This window comes from Onychostoma macrolepis, chromosome 18, assembly GCF_012432095.1.
Source record: "Onychostoma macrolepis isolate SWU-2019 chromosome 18, ASM1243209v1, whole genome shotgun sequence".
Classification (NCBI taxonomy): domain Eukaryota; kingdom Metazoa; phylum Chordata; class Actinopteri; order Cypriniformes; family Cyprinidae; genus Onychostoma; species Onychostoma macrolepis.
Genome location: NC_081172.1, coordinates 8,268,138 through 8,287,249, shown reverse-complemented (window position 1 = coordinate 8,287,249; position 19,112 = coordinate 8,268,138). Strand labels below are relative to the sequence as shown.

General features: G+C 35.1%; 2 protein-coding genes across 2 annotated transcripts; one reads left to right on the top strand and one right to left on the bottom strand.

The window, feature by feature from the left end:
• The first annotated feature begins 634 nt into the window (after positions 1 to 634).
• On the top strand, positions 635 to 7,188 carry klhl36 (kelch-like family member 36). Its single transcript, XM_058751700.1, has 5 exons — positions 635 to 746; positions 991 to 1,073; positions 1,837 to 2,910; positions 3,779 to 3,936; positions 6,346 to 7,188. Exons 2-5 carry the CDS (start codon positions 999 to 1,001, stop codon positions 6,917 to 6,919), a joined length of 1,881 nt encoding a protein of 626 aa, XP_058607683.1. The 5' UTR covers positions 635 to 746; positions 991 to 998; the 3' UTR covers positions 6,920 to 7,188.
• Positions 7,189 to 9,189: 2,001 nt separating this feature from the next.
• zgc:56622 (uncharacterized protein LOC326033 homolog) lies at positions 9,190 to 18,125 on the bottom strand. The gene is given in 11 exon segments (XM_058751607.1): positions 9,190 to 9,394; positions 9,743 to 9,825; positions 15,763 to 15,806; positions 15,809 to 15,845; positions 15,929 to 16,016; positions 16,144 to 16,256; positions 16,421 to 16,537; positions 16,620 to 16,697; positions 16,932 to 17,048; positions 17,146 to 17,316; positions 17,780 to 18,125. Coding segments are annotated over 11 exon segments (972 nt in total). The 5' UTR covers positions 17,870 to 18,125; the 3' UTR covers positions 9,190 to 9,360.
• Between the last annotated feature and the right edge of the window lie 987 nt (positions 18,126 to 19,112).

The following is a 19,112-nucleotide window of genomic DNA, read 5'->3' as shown; positions in this document are numbered from 1 at the left end:
ATAAAATAATTTTATTTTGAATAAAAAAGCATATCACTTCCCCTCGTTATTAAATCCTCAGTATAGCATAAATTAATTTCAGAACAACAAATATTGTAATAGATATTAGCATAAAAAGAGTTTTTTTTTTAAATGTATATATCTATATCTATATCTATCTATCTATCTATCTATCTATCTATCTATCTATCTATCTATCTATCTATATATATATATATATATATATATATATATATACACACACACACACACTAGATAGGTAGATGTAACCAAACACAACTTCGCTTAAATGGGTTAAAAAGGCTTCTGTGTGTTTATATTTGAGTTTTTGACAGTTGAAGTTTGAAGGACCAGTCAGAAAAGATGTAAATAGCCTACTACATAATCAGAACAGCCGGAAGGTTTGTGTCCAGTTTGATGGTCATTCCTTTAAAGCTTTAATATTAGAAATTTGGTCTCAGAAAAAGAATCGGAACAATAATAAGCTTTAATAGTTCATGTACGCCTATCGCCATGTACAATCAAAAAGATAGTCTTTTTTTATTGTTATATTATTATTATTATCATTACTACTACTACTACGCTAAACTCTGAATTTGAGCTAAAAAAAAGTGACTTTTAATTTGAAATGAATCGCAACACGGAAGTGAGAACTGAGCTTCACTGTGCCACGGACAAAATAACTTGTTTATAGTCACTCACGGCCATTTAACTAGTAATTAAGACGGATAAAGAATGGAAAAATGGTAAAATATTATCTATATTTTACTGTACGGCTGTTGTCACAGCTGTATCGATAAAATATGTCCAGTTATATTGAATATCAATGAAACGTAGTCAGGAATTATTGTGTTAATGCCCCTTCCTTTTGTGCTCATTTTCAGATGTTGTGCTCTGTCTGTTCCTATTCTGAACGTTATATACTCGTGTATTATATGTTGTTACTTTTAATTACTTTCGATAATTAAATATGATTATGATATTTTGCAGATAGTCTTATGGCAGATGACACAATGGACATGGGGAAGCAATCTCGTCTTTCACGTCCTCACAGAATAAGTGAATCTTCAAAGGTTTGCATAACAGTGTTGTTATTGTTAACAAATTAATTTAAATAGTGAAACTATTAAAATATTAAATATTATTAAATATTAAAACATTTTCGATAAATGAAATAAAGCTAAAATAAAAAAATTAATATTAGATTAAAAATACACTTTTAAAAACTCAAATGGAAACTAACAAAAAAAAAAAAATGAAACTGAAATAAAAATAAATTAAGCTGAACAGAAACATGAAAACCCCCCAAAACTAATAAAAAATCATAAGCACAAAAATGACAGAAATGTAAAATATTAAAATAAAATCCAATTAAAAATGTTAATGAATACTAAAATGCAATATTTTTTTTCAATAATAATTTTAATTCATTTTGTAATATAAACATTTATTGTTACATACTCAATAATTGTGTTACAAAAAATAACACTTTTATTTTTACATTAATTTAAAGGTACATTAAAAAGGTTTAATAATAAATAATAAATTAATAGAACTTTTAACAAATTAAAATTGTGTCCAGTCACATCCAGTTATATCAGTCTGCTAAACATTTTATTCTGCATGGAGTGGGTCGCGCACCCATGTTGACATGACATGACCAGCTAACAAACCTCATACACCCTGACTGATGTGTCAGTATAAAGTTCAAAACCACTCTTACAACTGGATGATTTAAAAAAAAACACACACATTTAATATCTATAGCACCTTTTAAAAATTCTGTATCAAGTGTCTTGAAACTATCATGTACTAACTAACTCTCGTGTATAACAGGTGTATCGATGGGCAGACCAGGCTAACTACCTCCTTCGAGGTTTAAATGAGCAAAGACAGCATGGCCAGCTGTGTGATGTTGTTCTGGTGGCTGATGACCAGCGGATCGCCGCACATCGGGCTTTGCTTGCAGTATCCAGCCCCTACTTCCAGGCAATGTTCACCTTGGGGATGCGAGAGGAGCATGAAGCAGAAGTAGAGCTTGTGGGAGCCTCGTATGTTGGTGTTAAAGCAGTAGTAGACTTCCTGTACAGCGGCGAGTTACCTCTAGATGGTGGAAACATTGACTACGTCCTGGAAACTGCTCACTTGCTGCAGGTGTGGCGAGCTGTGGATTTCTGTTGCCAGTATCTGGAGAAAGAGGTACGTGAGGACAATTACTTGTACCTGCAGGAGCTTGCCTTCCTCTACAGCCTGGACCGGCTGGACGCCTTCATAGACCGCTTCATTCTGGAGCATTTCGCCACGCTTTCCGTCACCTCCGAGTTCCTCCAAGATGTGCGGATGCCCAAGCTTTGTGCTTACCTTGCAGATGAGCAGGTGCAGCATGAGAACGAGCAAGCTCTTCTGCAGGTCGCCTTGCAATGGTTGAGTCAAAGACCTGAACGTCTTGCGTTTGCACAGCAGCTTCTCTCCAAAATTCGTTTTGCTCTCATTCCACCGGATGACCTCATAGTGCGCATATTGCCGACCATGCGTTCCCTCCTGCCCCCGGACGCAGGCTGTGAGCCGCTAGTGGAGGAGGCCGTGGGCTACCACACGAGAGTCAGCGCACAACCTGTACTGCAGACAACACGCACAGGCCTTCGAGGAGGTGTGGAGCGTCTGCTGTTGGTGGGAGGAGAGGTGTCTGAACGCGGAGAGGAGTTGAGTGCCGAGGTGTGCTGGCTGGATGAAGAAGCAGGAAAGTGGGTCGTCGAGACTCAGCTGCCAGCTCAGAGGAGCCACCACTGTGTTGCTGTTTTGGGGGGATTTATCTTCACTGCAGGTGGAAGCTCCTCACGGGACAACGGGGGAGATTCTGCAAGCAACTTGCTGTATCGATATGACCCCCGAAGCAACTTGTGGATTAAGGTAATATGCTTCACTCTTGATAGTTTGATGAGTCAGTGACAGAATTGTGATAGTTAGCTAAAACTTTAACTGAAACTAAAATTAAAACCATAAAAAATGAAATAAAATAAAATATTAAAAACTACCAAGGCAACATTTAATGTAGTTTAACTTGGTGTAATAAACTAACACTGAAAGTGAAGTATGAACATTTAAATATATATAATTAAATAATTATGTATAATATATAATTTTATATTTTAGTTAAAATGAAAATAGAAAATAAAAAAAGATAATATAAAACAATTTAAAAAATAATAAGAACTATGATGATACTAAAATAACAGTGACATTGAAGTTTTAACAGCAGGGATCCAGACTATGACTAAATGGTTGCATCTGATCACTGATTTTATTTTAATTTATTTTATTTCATTTTTATATATTCATCCATCCATTCATTAATTTTATCCAAACTCAAGATCAGTGCTTTACAGTAAAATGTGTATATTTATGGGATAAAATGCAATTATTTTACCTGTATAAAAACAGTCCTTCAAGCTGCTTTGTATTGCAAACTGGTATCATATAATATTAATATAATATTTTAATGATACAGTTAGTTTTAATGGTTACTGCACTTCTTACTTCACTAGTATTTACCTATAGCAGCTAATGAGTCAGAAGTCTTGCACATTCATAGAAAATAGCTTCCTTTCGCATTAAAAAATAACTGGTTAAATGAAAATATCAAATTTGCATAATTCAGATTTACTTTTTTATAGTTTTAATTTTTATTTGTAATTTTCCTTAATATTGCCAAGCATGAGAGAAGTAGAGATTTGTGCCGTAGTTTGAGTGTTAATCCAAGTGATCTGTTGATCTGCAGAGTGCCCCTATGAACCAGCGGCGTGTGGATTTCTATCTGGGAACCATGGGAGACTGTCTTATAGCTGTAGGGGGACGCAATGATAGTGGTGCTTTGTCTTCTGTAGAAGTGTACAATCCTGCTGAGGACTACTGGACCTATGTTGCAGGATTGCCCAGGTTTGTTATTTGTTTTTGATGATGTTTTCGCAAGATTGCACCAGTTTATGTGAAAATTTATTTTGAATCCTCATTGTACACTGCTGTTCAAAAGTTTGGGGTCATCAAATTTTATTTTTTGAACAAAATTAGTAGTTTTATTCAGCAAGGGTGTGTTAAATTGCCATTTATAATATACAAAACAAAAAACAAAAAGAAACAAACAAACAAAAAAAAAAAAAAAAAATATATATATATATATATATATCTATATATAAAATCTGCTCTTTTGAATTTTCTATTCATCAAAGAGTCCTGATACAAACTTATCATGATTTTCACAAAAATACTAAGCAGCACAACTCATTGAGAATAATAATGAATGTTTCTTGAGTACCAAATCAGCATACTAGAATGATTTCTGATAGATCATGTGACACTGAAGACTGGAAATTAAAATTAGGCTACATTTTAAAATATAATAAAATAGAAATTGTAATATTTTTAAAATATTACTTGTTCATCAGTTATATGCAGCTTTGTTGAGCATAAGAAACGTATTTAAAAAATTTGACACAAAATTTGAAATTGTAGTGTGCTTTTATCACAAATGAATAGCATCACAATCACTCTCATGTTGTTTAATTCTGTAGATAAAATGGGGTATTGCCACAAAAATAACCACAAAAATACCATAGAAGTGGAAATCTTTTTTCATGTTCAATAAAAAAAACTGTCAAATGTAATTTTTCTTCCCGTTTCTCATATTAACTACTTTTATGGTGCTTTTTTGTTTTTGGAGCTGAACAGCCTCAGACTCAATATATATATATATATATACAGCGGGTAGAATAAGTATTGAATACATCACCATTTTTCTCAGTAAATATATTTCTAAAGGTGCTGTTGACATGAAATTTTCACCAGGTGTCGGTAACAACCCAAGTAATCCATACATACAAAGAAAAAAATACAAATAAGCTCAGAAATTAAGTTCTGTGTAATAAAATGGAATGACCCGGGGAAAAAGTATTGAACATGCTTACTGAAATTGATTTAATACTTTGTACAGAAGCCTTTTTTGGTAATGACAGCTTCAAGAAGCCTCCTGAATGGAGAAACTAGTCGTATGCATTACTCAGGTGTAATTTTGTCCCATTCTTCCACACAAACAGTCTTCAAACCTTGAAGGTTCCATGGGCCTCTTCTATGAACTCTGATCTTTAGTTCTTTCCATAGATTTTCTATTGGATTCAAGTCAGGTGATTGGCTGGCCATCTAGCAGCTTTACTTTCTTCCTCTGAAACCAATTGAGAGTTTCCTTGGCTGTGTGTTTGGGATCATTGTCTTGCTGAAATGTCCACCCTCATTTCATCTTCATCATCCTGGTAGATGGCAGCAGATTTTTATCAAGAATGTCTTGGTACATTTTTCCATTCATCCTTCCTTCAACTATATGAATTTTGCCAGTGCTACACCATGATGTTTTGGGGTGATGTGCAGTGCCATTTTACCTCCATTTTTTGAGAATTTTTGTCTCATCTGACCAGACTATATTCTCCCAGTATTTCACAGGCTTGTCTAAATGTTGTGCAGCAAACTTTAAATGAGCTTCAACAAGCTTTTTCTTTAGCAATAGAGCCTTGCGTGGTGAGCGTGCATACAGGCCACGGCGGTTGAGTGCAGTACTTATTGTTTTCTTTGAAACAATTGTACATGCTAATTCCAGGTCTTTCTGAAGCTCTCCACAAGTGATCCTTGGCTCTTGGACAACTCTTCTGATAATTTTTTTCACTCCTCTGTCAAAAATCTTGCGAAGGAGCACCTGGTTGTGGCCGGTTTATGGTGAAATTATGTTTTTTCCACTTCTGGATTATGGCCCTAACAGTGCTCACTGGAACATTCAGAAGTATAGAAATCCTTCTGTAACCAATGCCATCAGTATGTTTTGCAACAATAAGGTTGCGAAGGTCTTGAGAAAGCTCTTTGCTTTTACCCATCATGAAATGTTTCTTGTGTGACACGTTGGTCATGAGACACCTTTTTATAGGCCATCAGTTGGGACTGAACCAACTAATATTAATTTCCACTGACGAGGGGCAGGATTGCTTTCTAATTACTGATAGATTTCAGCTGGTGTCTTGGCTATCCATGCCTTTTTGCACCTCCCATGTGTCTTTTTCCCTGTGTCATTCCACTTTATTACACAGAACTTCATTTCTGAACTTATTTGTTTTGCTTTCTTTGTATGTATGGATTACTTGGATTGTTACTGACACCTGGTGAAAATTTCATGTCAACAGCACCTTTAGAAATATATTTACTGAGAAAAATGGTGACGTGTTCAATACTTATTTTACCGCTGTGTGTATGTGTGAAGTTTTATTATTAGTAAAACTTATTATACCCAAAACATTTCTTCTTTCATAGATTCACATATGGTCATGCGGGCACTATTCATAAGGGCATTGTCTACATCTCAGGGGGCCATGATTACCAGATTGGCCCATACAGACGTGACATGCTAAGTTATGACCCCAAAACTGCGGACACATGGATAGAGCGACAGGCCATGATCTTGGCTCGAGGCTGGCACTCTATGGCGTCTCTGGATGACAGGATCTTTGTCATCGGGGGCAGTGATGACCATGAGGACAGCATGGAGCGTTTTGACGTGTTGGGGGTGGAAGCCTTTGACCCGCAGACTGATCAATGGACCAAGATAGCCCCTCTCAGGTACCCTAACAGTGAGGCAGGGGTGGCGGTCTTGGATGGAAAGATCTATGTATTGGGAGGGTACACTTGGGAGGCCATGGACTTTTCTCAGGGCACTCAAGTGTTTGTTCCAGACAAGGGCCAGTGGGTCTTAGGTCCAAATCTACCAAAGCACATAGCCGGAGCCTCGGCGTGTGTGTGCCTTGTCAGACCACAACAAACCAACAATATAGAGGGTCATAACAAAGAGAGAGACAAACAGAATTCCAGCCAAGAGCAACTCAGGTGATTGTCTGGAGATCTGAAGAACACCTTTATGAGAGAAATTACTTTCTGAATGTAGGCTGTCATAAGCCTGATGCCATTGGCTGCTTCTCAGATCCTTTTAAAAAGAGGTCAGCAGGAAATACTGTGAGATGTTAGACTATGAATTGAGTTGAAAAGCACACATTAATTTTGTAGTTTTTGTTACAAACTTTTTTGGAGTTTTCATAGATGTCCTGGTGGCTTAGAGCATGTTCTGAGTTACAATTAAAACATCCTGAAGTAACAATTTTACATGGCTGTTTGCAGTGTTTTGTGTTTTGGGGTTATATTTTGATTTTATGAATTACAGTACCATTCAAAAGTGTTTTTGTAATAATAAATTAATACTTTTATTTAGCCAGGATAGATTAAATTGATCAAAAGTGACAATAAATGCATTCACATAGGTATGTACAAAAGGTTTCTGTTTAAATTTTCTATTAATCAAAGAATCCTGATTAAAAAAAAAAAAAATCATTATTTCCACAAACACATTAAGCAGCATAACTGTTTTCAACATTGCTAATAATAATAAATCTTTCTTGAGCAGCAAATCAGCAAATTAGAATTATTTCTGAAGGATCATGTGACACTGAAAACTGGAGTAATGATGCTGAAAATTCAGCTTTGCCATCACAGGAATATACTACATTTCAAAATATATTCAAATAGAAAACAGTTATTTTAAATTGTAATAATATTTCACAATATTACTGTATTTGTGATCAAATAAATGCAGCCTTGGTGAGCATAAGAAACTTCGGTAACACTTTAGAATACTGTTTCTTACTTACTGCATAACTAATAAGGAATTATTGAAGAACTAACACTTAACTCACTACTGTTAACTACTAAGGAAGATGTGTTAACTAATCAGTATGTAATACTTGTGACAATTTTATGATTGTGTTAAGTAACAGTTAGCTAATCAATAACTAATGTATTCTGTCATACCTCTTGAAGAACTACTATTAATTATCTACTAGTTAAGGTTCAAGAAAAATAACTACTACTGAACAGTTATACGCAAATAGTCACTATAATAATCAGGCTGTGGTCCACAAATCAAGTACTTGAGTAAGTACAGATACCCCAATAAAATATTACTCCAGTAAAATTATAAGTAGGCCCATTCATTTTCAAAATTACTTACTACAGTAGCAACTTTGTTACAGTCCACTACTACTATTATTAGCCTGTAATGGAAATGAAATATGCATTTTATTTGCTGCACACCCAAAAGGACTATAATTGCAATAATAATAATAATTGCTTTGTGCGCATGTTCTGTAGGAAATCTGCTTTGGAAAGGAACCCCAACTCCACTGTCTTGTCATAACTATCCAACTTACTACAGATACAGTACACTCTGTAAAATGGTGGTTTGTTTGTTTATTTATTTACTGAAACACTGGGATGAAGCTGTTGGGTCATATTTCTTTTTTTATTTTTTAGTCTTGGGTAGTTTTTGTGTTGTGTTAACGCCTAACAGCCCCCCCTCCCCTATACATTCATCCTCTTCAGGAGAGGGAAGTTGCCGCACCGCTGAATTGGTGCATTTCTTTGGCGAAATACAGGTTTGTGTACATTTTATTTCATCTACAAAATCATTACTGTGCTGTAAATCAATTTGTGTTATGCAAAACAACAGGTATGCAATGTCAGTTGCACATGCCTATTTCATTTTACGTGATGGAAATGCCTGATCCTTTGCATAAAACAAATTATTTTATTTTTAAAGATACTAAATCTAAATACTTTGGATGTTAAAATATGTTCTCAGAGCTGTACACTGTTTGTTTATGGGCAGGTTACGGAGTCAGTCACAGCATATTCCAGCTATGAGTGAAACACAGAGTGGTGGTCTGCAGTTTCCCTGAACCCAGCTCCCGCAAGAGATCCAGCACCGAGGAAACTGGAGACTTGATTACGGTTGATTACACTTGAATTGCTTTTAAATGTTTACTTCATAGTTATTTTTCTTGAACCTTAAATAGTAGATAATCAATAGTAGTTCTTCAGGAGGTATGACAGAATATATTAGTTATTGATTAGCTAACTGTTACTTAACACAATCATAAAACTGTATTACATACTGATTAGTTAACACATCTTCCTTAGTAGTTAACAGTAGTGAATTAAGTGTTAATGTTCTTCAGTAATTCCTTATTAGTTATGCAGTAAGTAAGAAACAGTATTCTAAAGTGTTACCGAAACTTCTTTCAAAAAGAAAAATCTTACTGGCTCAGAACAGTAGTGTATGCCTTAATGCTTTATTTTAACCAAATTAAGTTACAATAATGACATCTGTTAGCTCAAAAATATCAATCGAAAAAGTGTATTCTTTACTCCGGCCTCCAAAAGTGCTTGGACATTTTTTTCTAGGTGAGTTGAACGTCTTGGTCATCCAAGACTAACAGCATTTCACTTGAAGGGGTAGAAGGGATGCGATTCCAATCTGAGGAGCAACAACAGTTGTTAACTGCTAGCAGTATGTAGTAGTAAGTATACTGTTCACATTATGAACGAAATTCCCTCATTATATACTACATTTGCGAAAATGTATCCTACAATGCAATACATTTAAAAAGACCTTGTATTTCCAAATGGATTGTAAGGAATATCAGTGCGTTTTAATATCTCTTTCATGATTTCTCATGATTGGTCTATCACAAGTTATGACGCTTTTACATAAAATAATCAAAATATTAGAAATAAACTATAAACATGCAACACTGTAAATATGATGTGTGTATTATTACATATTGCATGCTGTTTTACATGTGATTTAAAAATATACTCTTACTGTGTTATGACGCAGGATTTCCAGCCTCGATTCAGAGACACGAGAGCATTCATATCCTCTTCATCCAGAGAGAAATCAAAGATCTGCACCCAGACAAATAAAAGTGATAGCTAACAGTTATTATTTTGATCAAAATGTGACAGGAAAATGTGTATTATAAAGCCTACCGTTTGTCACTTAAAAGGGGCAGTTCACCCAAAATGAAAATTCTGTCTTCATTTACTCAAAACATTTGATGGTAACCATTGCATGGGAAAAAAATACTGTGGAAAACAATGGCTACTGTCAACTGTTTGGTTCCCAACATTCTTCAAATTATATTATTTTGTGTTCAACAGAAGAAAGAAACTCATACAGGATTGGAACAAGTGGAGGGTGAGTAAATGATGACAGAATTTTCATTTTTGGGTGAAAATTCTATCTCATTAATATTTTGCTTTAGTATATACACTGTTAGACATTTCTGTAATTTCCACAGTTATTTACTGTATATCACCCAGTATAATACTGAAAATTCCCTTTACAGTAAATAACTGTAATACCCTTTGCATCATGGGAATTTTCTGTGACGTCAGACCCCACATACAGAGACTTACTGTATTTTTTTAAATTGCTGTATACTACTGTAACGGTCTTTTTGGCGCCATTATACTGAGGTCGTTTTATTTTCCTCATTTCATACATTTGGATTGACACAATTTGCCCTATACCGTGTCTACAACGCCGCAGCAGCTTGGGACTGACTACAATGCATGTGTTACATCGCTTTCGTGTCAGAAACAGTGATTACGGTAATTGCAGGACTAACACAGAGGGAACGCGCTTTCAGAGCGCTTTTCATTCTAGACACCCAGAATTGAGATATATAATTACATTTTTGGGGATGAGGTCTAGATAGCCCTCTTTTTTTTTGTTTTTTGTACATCTGCTTTCATATTCGTGTTTTTATTGGTCTGTTTGACGTTTCTGTTTTAAGCCTACTATATTCTTCTACCTTTCAAATCATTGCAAGATTCGTAGAAAATAAGATATGGGACATTAATCGATTTGGAGGGGTATTAAGACCCCGTTTCTAATAAGTAGAAGAAATGAACGGTCAGTTCTTATAGAGGACATCCCACACTATATTCACACCTCATATGAAACCATTTTACTGCAGCGTTTTTGATATATGGGACATTATTACATTTTAGACAGCTATAAAGACCCCATTTCTAATAAGTACACAAAATGATTGGTCAGTTCTTATATGGGGCGTTCCATACTATATTCACACCTCATATGAAACCATTTTACTGCAGTGTTTTTGAGATATGGGACATTATTGCATTTTAGAGGGCTTTAAAGACCCCATTTCTAATAAGTAGAAGAAATTAATAGTCCATTCTTATAGGGGACGTCCCATACTATATGCACACCTGATATGAAACCATTTTACTGAAGCGTTTTCGAGATATGGGACATTATTCAATTTAGAGGGGTATTAAGACCCCATTTCTAATAAGTAGAAGAAATTAATAGTCCATTTTATAGGGGACATCCCATACTATATACACACCTCATATGAAACCATTTTACTGCAGCTTTTTGAGATATGGGACATTATTACATTTTAGAGGGCTTTAAAGACCCCATTTCTAATAAGTAGAAGAAATGAATAGTCCATTCTTATAGAGGACATCCCACACTATATGCACACCTGATATGAAACCATTTTACTGCAGCATTTTTGAGATATGGGACATTATTCAATTTAGAGGGTATTAAGACCCCATTTCTAATAAGTAGAAGAAATTAATAGTCCATTTTTATAGGGGACGTCCCATACTATATACACACCTCATATGAAACCATTTTACTGCAGCTTTTTCAAGATATAGTACATTATTACATTTTAGAGGGCTATAAAGACCTCATTTCTAATAAGTAGACAGAAATGAATGGTCAGTTCTTATATGAGGACATCCCACACTATACACACACCTGATATGAAACCATTTTACTGCAGTGTTTTTGAGATATGGGACATTATTGCATTTTAGAGGGCTTTAAAGACCCCATTTCTAATAAGTAGAAGAAATGATTGGTCAGTTCTTATATGGGACGTCTGATACTACATGCACACCTCATATGAGACCATTTTACTGCAGCTTTTTCAAGATAAGGTACATTATTACATTAGGGGGCTATTAAGACCCCGTTTCTAATAAGCAGAAGAAATGAACGGTCAGTTCTTATAGAGGACATCCCACACTATACACACACCTGATATGAAACCATTTTACTGCAGCATTTTTGAGATATGGGACATTATTGCATTTTAGAGGGCTTTAAAGACCCCATTTCTAATAAGTAGAAGAAATTATTGGTCAGTTCTTATATGGGACATCCCATACTATATGCACACCTCATATGAAACCATTTTACTGCAGCTTTTTCAAGATAAGGTACATTATTACATTTTAGAGGGCTATAAAGACCTCATTTCTAATAAGTACACAAAATGAATGGTCAGTTCTTATATGGGACGTTCCATACTATATGCACGCCTCTCATGAAACCGTTTTACTGCAGCTTTTTCAAGATATGGTACATTATTAGATTTTAGAGCGCTATAAAGACCCCATTTCTAATAAGTAGAAGAAATGAATGGCCAGTTCTTATATGGGACGTCCCATACTATATGCACACCTGATTTGAAACCATTTTACTGCAGCTTTTTCAAGATAAGGTACATTATTACATTTTAGAGAGCTATAAAGACCCCATTTCTAATAAGTAGAAGAAATGAATGGCCAGTTCTTATATGGGACGTCCCATACTATATGCACACCTCATATGAAACCATTTTACTGCAGCTTTTTCAAGATATGGTACATTATTACATTTTAGAGGGCTATGAAGACCTCATTTCTAATAAGTACACAAAATGATTGCTCAGTTCTTATACGGTACGTCCCATACTATATGCACACCTCATATGAAACCATTTTACTGCAGCGTTTTCAAGTTATGCGACATTTTCGAATTAGGGGGGTATTAAGACCCCGTTTCTAATAAGTAGAAGAAATGAACGGTCAGTTCTTATAGAGGACGTCCCATACTATATGCACACCTCATATGAAACCATTTTACTGCAGCGTTTTCAAGAAATGGTACATTATTACATTTTAGAGGGCTTTAAAGACCTCATTTCTAATAAGTACACAAAATGAATGGTCAGTTCTTATACGGGTCATCCCATACTATATGCATGCCTCATATGAAACCATTTTACTGCAGCGTTTTTGATATATGGAACATTATTGCATTTTAGAGGGCTTTAAAGACCCCATTTCTAATAAGTAGAAAAAATGAATAGTCCATTTTTATAGGGGACGTCCCATACTATATGCACACCTCATATGAAACCATTTTACTGCAGCGTTTTCAAGAAATGGTACATTATTACATTTTAGAGGGCTATAAAGACCTCATTTCTAATAAGTACACAAAATGAATGGTCAGTTCTTATACGGGTCATCCCATACTATATGCATGCCTCATATGAAACCATTTTACTGCAGCGTTTTCGAGATATGGCACATCATTCGATTTAGAAGGCTATGTGTACTGGACATAGCATGCATCTGAATACAACAAATACAACAAATTGCTATTTAAACAAATAAATAGAACCACTGACTATTTTTTAAAAGGCACATAATACATGAGGGGTATCCAATCCTGTTTCAGTAGATACCTTCCTGCAGAGTTCAGTGTCAGTCCTGCTCCAACAAACCTGCCTGTAACTATCTAATGTTCCTGACTCATAATTCGATTAGGTTTAGAGCTGAACTTTTAGTGAGATCTCCAGAAGCAAGACTGGGCATACTCTATGATCCATCCATGCTCCAAACTGCTACAGAGCAAAGACTCCATATTAGGTGTTCCGACAGTGTGTATAGTGTGACAGTTCTGACAGTGTGTGACTTCATTTTAGCTGTGCTGATAGAGTAGGAGGTGCCTTGCATGCAAAGGCCATTATTTTTATCTACATATTTAAACTGATGTTTCTATAAGCCTCAAAATTGGAGAAATAATGTACTGTCTTTAAGAATTTTTGTATTTGAATGTATGCAACTTCAAACTGCCACAGTACTTCTCATTAGGTGTGCTGAAATAGTAGGAGGTACTTTGGAAGAATTAGCCGACTTTGAACTCCAAATTGCTACAGTAAAATGTTTGTCCCATAAAATAATGTCCCATAAAGGGTGCAGATAGTATGGGAGGTCCCTTATAAGAATTGGTTGTTGATTTGTTTTTTGTTTTTTACTTATTAGAAAGCATAAATGTACAGTTTTATAATTCTATAATTGAAAAAAAAATAGCATGCTCTTTAAAAATGATACAGTAAAATGTTTTCTTAACACAGGCAGTGTGTTAAAATTTAACACACTAATGTGTCATAAATCACATGATTTGTGTCATAGATATGCTATTCTTAACTAGTTAAAATGAATGCAATACATATATATATATATATATATATATATATATATATATTTATTAAAACTTGACTGCTACATTTACACCAAGTCAATTTTCACATGTGATTTGAATACTGAACTTATACTGAATTTATAACATTAGTTTTTTTTTTGGCTGTTATAAATCTGTTTACAAAACACTCTTATGACAAAAAAAAAAGCCAGAAAAAAAACATGATCAGTTGGTTTTGGCTGATTAGTGATCTGTTTAAAAAAAAAAAAAAAAATTGTGTAAATCTGTGATTATGTTTGATGTTAAATTAATTTAGTGTTTTTGTTTTAATCGAATAATTTGTTGGATTTAATAATAATAATTTAAAAAAAAAACATTTTGCACAAAGCATTTTGAACATCTGTGCAACTGAGATACAAACATTCATCAAGAATCAGCATATGAATCTCGATGGTGACTGTAAACAAAAAGCTTCATGCTGCAGTGCATTCTGGGTGCACCAATCAAAACTCATTCATGGATCCCAGAATGCATTGCAACATGAATAAATTATGCATCTGAATTGTCTTAGTATTTTCTTTTATTCTTATTATTTGCTTTAATTGTTGTTATTTTTGATGTGACTTTTTAGAAGCTTGCTTTGTGATGTTCAAAGATGTTTATCTGAATATTTTGTTGATTGTCACCATTGTTGAGATTCATATGCAGATTATTCATGTCAATGTGTGCTTTTCGTGCCCAATTGTTTTAATTGTCCAAACACAGTTAACATTCAATCTGCAGAAACAAACGTCTAAACAAGTTTCTATTTTCAACAGAACATGAGATGTCTTATATATGAACTGATCGTTTTTTTCTTCAACTAATTAGAAGCCCTCTGAAGTAGAATAATGCAATATTTCTTCAAAACCGTGTAGTAAAAATGATTAATATGAGGTGTGCATATAGTATGGGAAGTCTCGTATAAGAACTGACTATTGGTTTTTTCTACTTATTAGAAATGGGGTCTGTATACCCCTCTAAATCGAATAATGTCCCATATCTTGAAAACGCTGCAGTAAAATGGTTTCATATGAGGTGTGCATATAGTATGGGACGTCTCATATAAAAACTGACCATTCATTTTGAGTACTTATTAGAAATTATCTCTTTATAGTCCTCAAAATGCAATAATGCCCCATTTCTTGAAAATTATGCAGTAAAATGGTTTCTTATGAAGTGTGCATATATTTTATAATTATTGTGTCTGTTTTAATTGAATGCCAGTAGTACCTATGTAGAGTAAAAATAAAATGAATTCTATATAAAAATTATAAAATCTATATTAAAATGAATGAATTACAGTAGTATACTGATAAATCAAATACAGTTTGCTACTGTAAATCTTAATTACAGTAACTTGTTGCCAGTAAGTTACTGTAAAAACCCTTTGAAATGTCTAACAGTGTACCAGAATGAAACCACAAGATAACAACTGACATCATTAGGAGAAAAATACTAATAATATAGAAATATAGATGGAATATTTAGAAGTTTACCTTGGTGTTCTCTAAAATGTGGTGGGGTTTCATGCTCTTGGGATCACAGCAATGCCCTGCTGAACGTGATACCGCAACAGAACCTGCAGAACAATCAAATGCAAAATTACAACCCAAAAGGAGAAAAGTAAATGATGCAAAATACTCGTACTGAGAAAAGTATGACCTGCGCAGGGGTCCGTTTGTGCTTTTTGGCAATATCCCCAACGACAGGATCTTGCAGTAATATCATGGGATCCATATCTCCTCTTTGACTGCAGAGACAAGGAAATAGCATAAATAACTCATCTATCATTCCCCACCTTCTTATTGCTTTGATAAGATTAAGAGCTGATTCTAGTTGAAAACATACTTGAACTCAGGTATATAGTTTGAACTTACTATTCTAAAGGTCTTCCAGGTGAGCCAAATGCACTGTAGGCTGTTAAAGCAATGTTTTTGGATTTACAATACTTAATCAGATCAGACTGAACCAGGTAAGGATGGAGCTCCACCTGTAGATATACAAATAACTATTAACAACGTTGTTAATATCAACTGATTGAATATTTCTCATGCTAATATTGTGAGATATATATTCCTCTCAATAGGTTACTCAAACCTAATTTGATCTATACCTTGTCAGATGTAAAATCTAATCACAGTACAGTTCATGCACCTGATTGACAGCGGGTGGGATTTTGGCCACAGATAGCAATCTCTCCAGTTGCTCAATTGTGAAGTTAGACACACCGATACTTTTCACCTTTCCTGTGGCTTTCAGCGCTTCCATTCCCTGAAACAGATGGCAGTACACTCTAAAAACCTTGAAAACATTGTTTTGTTATTATTAGTGTTAGCGGTTAGCATTAAGTTACCTTCCACACATCGACATAGTCTATGTCAGTTGTGAGGACCTTTCCATCCTTTTCTGGGAAAAGCTCATCACCCACTTTCTGTAAGTTATTGTAAAGTAGGGAACAATTAGTATACTTGAACGTGATCTACGAATCATTTCACAGATTAAAAATGGTAACTGATACTGAGGCTACAAGAAAAGCCTCAGTAATAGAAGTATTTTATTATAAATAATCAAAATAATATTCAAATAATTGTATTTATAATTCAAATAATGTTCATTCCAAATAATTATTTATCCAAAAAAAAAAAAAAATTGTTTCTTGTATTACCTTCAGTCCTACTGGAAAGTGTATTAGGTATAGGTCCAGGTAGTCAATCTGAAGGTCATTTAGAGATTTATTTAAGCAAACAGGAATGTCTTCAGGAGCATGATGGGTACACCACAGCTGGAAAAGAGAAGCATCATTGTTGCATGATGTTTTGCTCCTTTTAAATGAACACACATTGATTTAATCTTAGTGCACCAACATAACTCGAACTCACTTTGCTGACTATAAACATGTCTTGGCGTCTGATGATGCCCTGCTGTATCATGGACTGGATAGCCTTCCCCACCTCCACCTCAACCCGGTAGCAGTAGGCTGTGTCTACATGCCGAAATCCAGCAGCGATCGCTGCCTCAACTGCCCTCTGACACATATCTGGGCCAATGGTCTGTTCACCATGTAGCAAATCATTAAAGCATTACTAAGATTATGACATTATTACACTATTAAAAATGACAAGAGTCCTGAGTCTTAAAAAAGGGAAACATGAGTAATTAATACATAATATATCAGAATTTTTTGAGTATAATTGAGATTTTCTGTTTTCATTTTCATTGTAGTTCAAGTTTTAGTATTGGGTCTACAATATAGGGCAAGTTGTTACAATAGAAACCTGTTATCAAATAGCCTATTATTTTTGCATTTTATTATTACAATCATTGAAACCAACATACAAAATCACTGCTAGCATTTGTGCCATGAAACTTCGGACTTTAGCTCCTAAAGTTTCCCATACCCCTGTTCAAGTAAATCTGAATGTTAAAAAGTGTCCAGATTTTTCTGAATGTACCCTACATGTGTAGGCTATGTATATAAGTTAGTATGATGCCACTGTAGAAATGTAATGCTACCTCCGGCTTCCATGTTCCAAGTCCCAGTAGTGGCATGTATGTGCCATCGTTTAGTTCAATCTTCCTAGGTTGTCCAGTGCTCTCCTCCATGTAAGAAAGATTTGTGCAATGTAAAATGAGTAGCAGCTAAGTGGATTGACTTGTCTTTCCTGTCGTTTTCCTATGCCTCTGTATTTCTAGCTCCAATCTTCTTCTGTGCAGTCTAAGCAGACTTGCCTTCTCTTTATCTTTGCAGTTAATCATTGAATTTGACAAGGAGTGTGTCTGTGTGTGTGTGTGTATGTGTATGTGGGTGCAGTTCATTTACCACTATTGTTCCCGTATGTATGTTTCCTGAAACTACAGGCTGTTGGCACAGTTGTCAATGTGACCTTTAGAGCTCATGTGACCCTGTGTTACTTCCTCGAGAAGTGTGTGTGTGCAAATCAGGAAGTACCCTCAAAGCTGATTGAGCTAAATTAAAATGTTAAAAAATATATGTAAGTTTTTACCTCTAACCTTGCCATTTAACAAGGTATAGGAAGGTATGAAAAGAGCAAAGATTTGCCTTCGAGGTACCCTCTTTGTTTTATGTATTCATGCATCAAACACTAGAGAGCAGCACAGTGACAGAAAAGCGTTTAAAACCTGTCTAAATCAGTCAAGAGTTCTGTCAGGACCACTATTGTCAAAATGATTGACACTTAGCAGTTTAGTTTGGCGGTATAGTTCTGTTCTGGGCAAAAACTCATGTCATGCCTGTCATGAATGAGCAGGGAGAGCAACGATAATAACCCCCAAGGCTCTTGTGACAAGGGTAAACAGAACAGAACAAAGCAGATGTCATTATGTACTTAATGATATTTAAGCGTAACACATTATTCAAGATAAAAGGAGTCTGATTCAATGAGGAATATCAGAAAGCCAAGTGCTGACTGTTTGCGAAAGGAGGAGTTGGGGATTTGCTACTGAGCAAGCAAAAAAGCTGCTGAATAATACTGAATAGAGCTTATATAAGAATGCTGTGATAGGTGCTGTATTCCTATAGGAAGATGTGATCAGCTGAGAGTCAGCCGATGCAAACTTGACTCATGTGACCTGTCAGAACTAACTCTATACGCTTAATTTAGTTGATCAGATAGGAGCAGGTCATGGAAAGACTAGGTGTAAATGCCTTCTGAAATGCATTCGAGACAGAATGCAATCAGATTAATCTTATGATTATTGAAAATCAGTTTATGATAAATAAAATGCATCACATATCTGTTGATTTAACATCTGGAATGTGATCATGAACGGACCGAGGGGGGCCCCGCTACCTACCTTGCACCGGGGCCCTGCGTCAGCCAGGGAC

Excerpts from the sequence above, each read along its gene's own strand:
- klhl36 (XM_058751700.1), top strand. The coding sequence starts at position 999 with ATGGCAGATGACACAATGGACATGGGGAAGCAATCTCGTCTTTCACGT. Across the intron at positions 1,074-1,836 it reads GAATAAGTGAATCTTCAAAG|GTGTATCGATGGGCAGACCA; the intron begins GTTTGCATAACA and ends CGTGTATAACAG. Across the intron at positions 3,937-6,345 it reads TATGTTGCAGGATTGCCCAG|ATTCACATATGGTCATGCGG; the intron begins GTTTGTTATTTG and ends CTTCTTTCATAG.